This window comes from Helobdella robusta (assembly GCF_000326865.2).
Source record: "Helobdella robusta unplaced genomic scaffold HELROscaffold_102, whole genome shotgun sequence".
NCBI lineage: Eukaryota > Metazoa > Annelida > Clitellata > Rhynchobdellida > Glossiphoniidae > Helobdella > Helobdella robusta.
Window position 1 is genome coordinate 265,613 of NW_008703580.1, and position 4,656 is coordinate 270,268.

The 4,656-nt window shown below is 34.8% G+C and overlaps 1 protein-coding gene across 1 annotated transcript in view; it reads right to left on the reverse strand.

The window, feature by feature from the left end:
* Positions 1 to 821: 821 nt before the first annotated feature.
* HELRODRAFT_183260 (hypothetical protein) overlaps positions 822 to 4,656 on the reverse strand; it is a gene marked incomplete at both ends in the record, with an annotated part of 8,396 nt that continues 4,561 nt past the window's right edge. Inside the window, 6 exons of the mRNA XM_009012291.1 lie at positions 822 to 1,194; positions 1,318 to 1,408; positions 1,786 to 1,842; positions 2,600 to 2,689; positions 2,989 to 3,285; positions 3,542 to 3,955. Of these exons, the coding sequence (XP_009010539.1) occupies positions 822 to 1,194; positions 1,318 to 1,408; positions 1,786 to 1,842; positions 2,600 to 2,689; positions 2,989 to 3,285; positions 3,542 to 3,955 (1,322 nt within the window). The remainder of the gene's footprint in view (positions 1,195 to 1,317; positions 1,409 to 1,785; positions 1,843 to 2,599; positions 2,690 to 2,988; positions 3,286 to 3,541; positions 3,956 to 4,656) is intronic.

Sequence of the window (4,656 nt, forward strand, 5' to 3'; positions counted from 1 at the left end):
ATGTATATATATATATATATATATATATATATATATATATATATATATATATATATATATATATATATATATATATATATATGAGCAGTATAATTATATAAATATATATTTGTGTTTTTCATTAAATTTCAATATTTATTTATAATCATCTTCTAATTAATTAACTTAACAATAAATTTCTTTTTCAATTGTATTAAAAAAACATCATGTCAAACTTAATAATATATAAAAATTAACTCATATATATATAAATATTTATGTTTATTTGTTTACAAATATTTACTCTGTGACATCAACATCGTATTTAAAAGTGAAACTTAATTACAACAACAGCAAACAAACACAGTGAGGACATGTGAAAAAAAACACACTTGGAACACGGCATCACACACACGCACACACGCACACACACACGCACACACACACACACACACACACACGCACACACACACGCACACACACAGTTGCATGTGTTAAGCGGGGATCTCTATACAGTTGAATCCATCCATCCACTGCATGGTACTAAATTAAGCGCCACACAAAATTTATTTTTTGAACCCCCCCCCTCCACTCATAGCCTGCCATCCTCCATGGCCGCCCTTGAAAATGATGATAAAGATGACGATGCAGACAACGATGAAGATGATGATGTTGTTGGTGATGGTGATGATCATAAAGATGATGAAGACGATGATGATGATGAAAATTCCTAGACCGCTTTCTTGACCGATATTTTTGGATCCATTAAAAATCTTGTAGACGATGATGGCTCTTTTGTTGTGGATGTTGTTGGGAATATTCTCTTAATGCTTATTGTTGGTTTAACTGGTGTTGATGGTGTTGATGGTAATGATGACACTGTTGTTGCTGTTGTTGTTGTTGCTGTTGTTGTTGGCAATGTTTTTGTTGTTGTTGTTGCTAGTGAAGATGGTAATTTTGTTGATGACGTTGCTATTGTTGAACCTTTTCTCGATGTTGTTGTTGTTGTTGTTGATTTTGTTGGCATCGGTCTTTTTGTTGAAGATGTTGTTGCTGTTGTTGATGATGGTGGTTTTGTGGTTTTGGTTGCAGTTGTTGTTGTTGCAGTTGTTGTTGTTGGCAATGCTTTCGTTGTTGTTGTTGTTGCTAGCGATGATAATTTTGTTGATGACATTGCTATTGCTGAACCTTTTCTCGATGTTGTTGTTGCTGTTGCTGTTGTTGATGATGGTGGTTTTGTGGTTTTTGTTGTTGCTGTTGTTGTTGATGATGATTGTGGCCTTGCAGAAGTTGTAGAAGTAGTAGAGGCAGCTGAAATCGTTTTCCGTGGCTTTCTACTTCTTCTTATCGGTGGTCGTTGTAGCAGCGTTAGTGGCGGCGATTCTGAAGACGACGACGACGACGACGACGAAGATGGGTAAATGTTCTTCTTAGGGATCGATGATGTTGTTGGTTTTGATGGGGATGTTTTATACCCTGTTGTTGTTGTTGTGTTCCAATTCAATAATTCATTAAATTATTGATTGATTGATTAATTGATTGATTGATTGATTGATTGATTGATTGATTGATTGATTAATTGATTGATTAATTGATTGATTGATTGATTGATTGGTTCATTCATTCATTCACTCATTCAACTATCCATCAATCATCCAATCACCAATTCATACATCTATTCGTTTATTCATTTATTGATGATGATGATAACGATGCTAAAATAATGATGAAGACAACGATGATGATGATGATGACGATGATGATGATGATGATGATGAAGACAACGATGATGATGATGATGTAGACCTTGGTAGGAATTCAGTTGTTGGTACTTGATGGCGGAATCATTTCTTCGTGCACTTTCTGTCGGTGTTGGTTGTTCTACATTAGTGATGATGATGACGATGACGATGGTGATGATGGCGATGATGGTGATGATGATGATGGTGTTGATGACGATGATGAAGATGACGATGGTGATGATGGTGATGATGATGAAGATGACGATGACGATGGTGATGATGATGATGGTGTTGATGACGATGGTGATGATGATGATGATGATGAAGATGACGATGGTGATGATGATGATGGTGTTGATGACGATGGTGATGATGATGATGATGATGAAGATGACGATGGTGATGATGATGATGGTGTTGATGACGATGGTGATGATGATGATGAAGAAGAAGATGATGAAACAAAGGAGAACTTGAAGTGTTTAAGAAGCGAACCATAAAAATAGATTTTAATATGTTATGTTGAATGAATGGATGAATGAATGAATGGATGAATGAATGAATGAATGAATGGATGAATGAATGGATGACAACGACTAAACCCAGAAGAACATATTTTACTTCTTTGAACTTTCTTCTTGAAAAAATAATCTGTTCATGGAATATTTAACTAACTAATAATATACGTACATTCACTCATTCAATAAATTCATTCATCCATCTACTTATTCATTTATTCATTCATTCATTCATTCATTCATTCATTCATTCATTCATTCATTCATTCATTCATTTATTCATTCATTCATTCATTCATTCATTCATTCATTCATTCATTTATTCATTCATTCATTCATTCACTCACTCATCCAACATACCTTTGATGTAGAAGAAGGATTGAGCGCAGAAGAAGGTGCCAAAAAGCATTAAAATGCAGAACAATATGTACAATATCACTTCCTGACTGTCTGATGAATGAACGAATGAATGAACGAACGAATAAATGAATGAATGAGTGAATGAATGAAAAATAATGAATGAATGAGTGAACGAAGAATGAATGAATGAGTGAATGAATGAACGATTGAATGAATGAATGAATGAACGATTGAATGAATGAATGAACAAAAATGAATGAATGAGTGAACGAAGAATGAATGAATGAGTGAATGATTGAATGAACGAACAAACGAGCGAACGAACAAACGAACGAATAAATGAGTAAGTGAATGAATGAAAGAATGAATGAATGAATGAATGAATAAACCTTCATATTCATCCTGAACGCGACTAATTCTAAACATCTTCTTCTTAGTGAGCCTCTTCACATCAAGACCACACCACATAACTTTAGGAACGCTACTATCGTCGTCGTAGCCACCACCACCACCACCACTACTACCACCACCACTACCACCACTACTACCACTACCACTACTACTACTACTACCAGCATCATTCGATAGACCAATCCATATTACATCCGTAGGCATATTTCGCACTTTTATCAACCGCTTTGACTCGTCGTCATCGTTATAGACATCATTATCATCGTCCAACAACTCTTTGTAATTATAATTAATTAATCAACCAATTATGCAAATTAACTGATTAATTATGTTAATTGACGAATAGGCTATGTTAATTACATTTCGTAAGATGAAATCACTTCAATTGTTTCAAATGAATTAACAAAATTTCTGCCATTCTCTCATCAACATTTATAAAACACTCAATTATAATAATAATTACTAATCTTATTATAACTATAATTAATAATAATTATAGTTAATATAATTATCAATATAATTAATAAAAACCTTTATAAAAGTTGGAATCAAAGTTAAGCACCCTCGTTTTGAGGCTATCTTTCTTCAGTTTCCCTGACTTTAAAAGTCTCAAATTCTCATTTCTAAATCCACTTTTACCACTTTTATTATTATTATTGTTGTTGTTATTATTATCCTCGTTTGTGAGGTAATCTTTGAACTCTTGCTCAACCAAATAGTAATCATCGAAACAAGACCACGTGACTGATGAAGAAAAGTTCTGATTGGACGCCCAGACAGCCAATCCCAGCGTCCGTTTTTTCCTGGCACTGGTCACGTGGACGAGTATGAAGTTAGTTGATTGGTCGATTGTAAGATAGTCTGCCTTCTTCCATTGGTCGAAATTCAGGAGGTCACCAGTGACGTCAGCCCTATTTACGATTAGGGATTCGATGCGGTCCACGGCTGTTATCGTCATCATGACTGCGATTGATGGATGGATTGTTGAATAAATGAATGAATTTATAAACGGTTAGAATAATTAATAAATGAATAAAATGAGTAAAGAATGAATGAATGAATGAGTGAAGGAATGAATGGATGGATGGATGGATGGATGGATGGATGGATGGATAGGTAAAATAAGTTTGTTACTTCTTCCGGCAGTATCATAAACATCTGGGAAAGTTGCAAATGCAAATTTAAAGTTATCAATCCCGTATTAAAAATAGTGAAAATGAATGAATGAATGAATGAATGAATAAATGAATGAATGAATGAATGAATGAACGAACAAACAAACAAACGAACAAATGAATGAATGAGAGAACAAATGAACGAATGAATAAAAATAGAATTACGTTTCTAACTCTCTTCATGGCTAAACAACTCAGGCGTCGTCACTTCGTGATCTGCAAATCATCATCATCACCATCATCATCATCACCACCATCGTCCTCATCATCATCATCATCATCATCATCATCATCACCATCACCACCACCATCGTCCTCATCGTCCTCATCATCATCATCATCGCCATCACCATCACCACCACCATCGTCCTCATCGTCCTCATCATCATCATCATCGCCATCACCATCATGACCTCACCGGAAGGATTCCACACTCCGTAGTCATCATCATCTTCTTCTTCATCCTCCTCC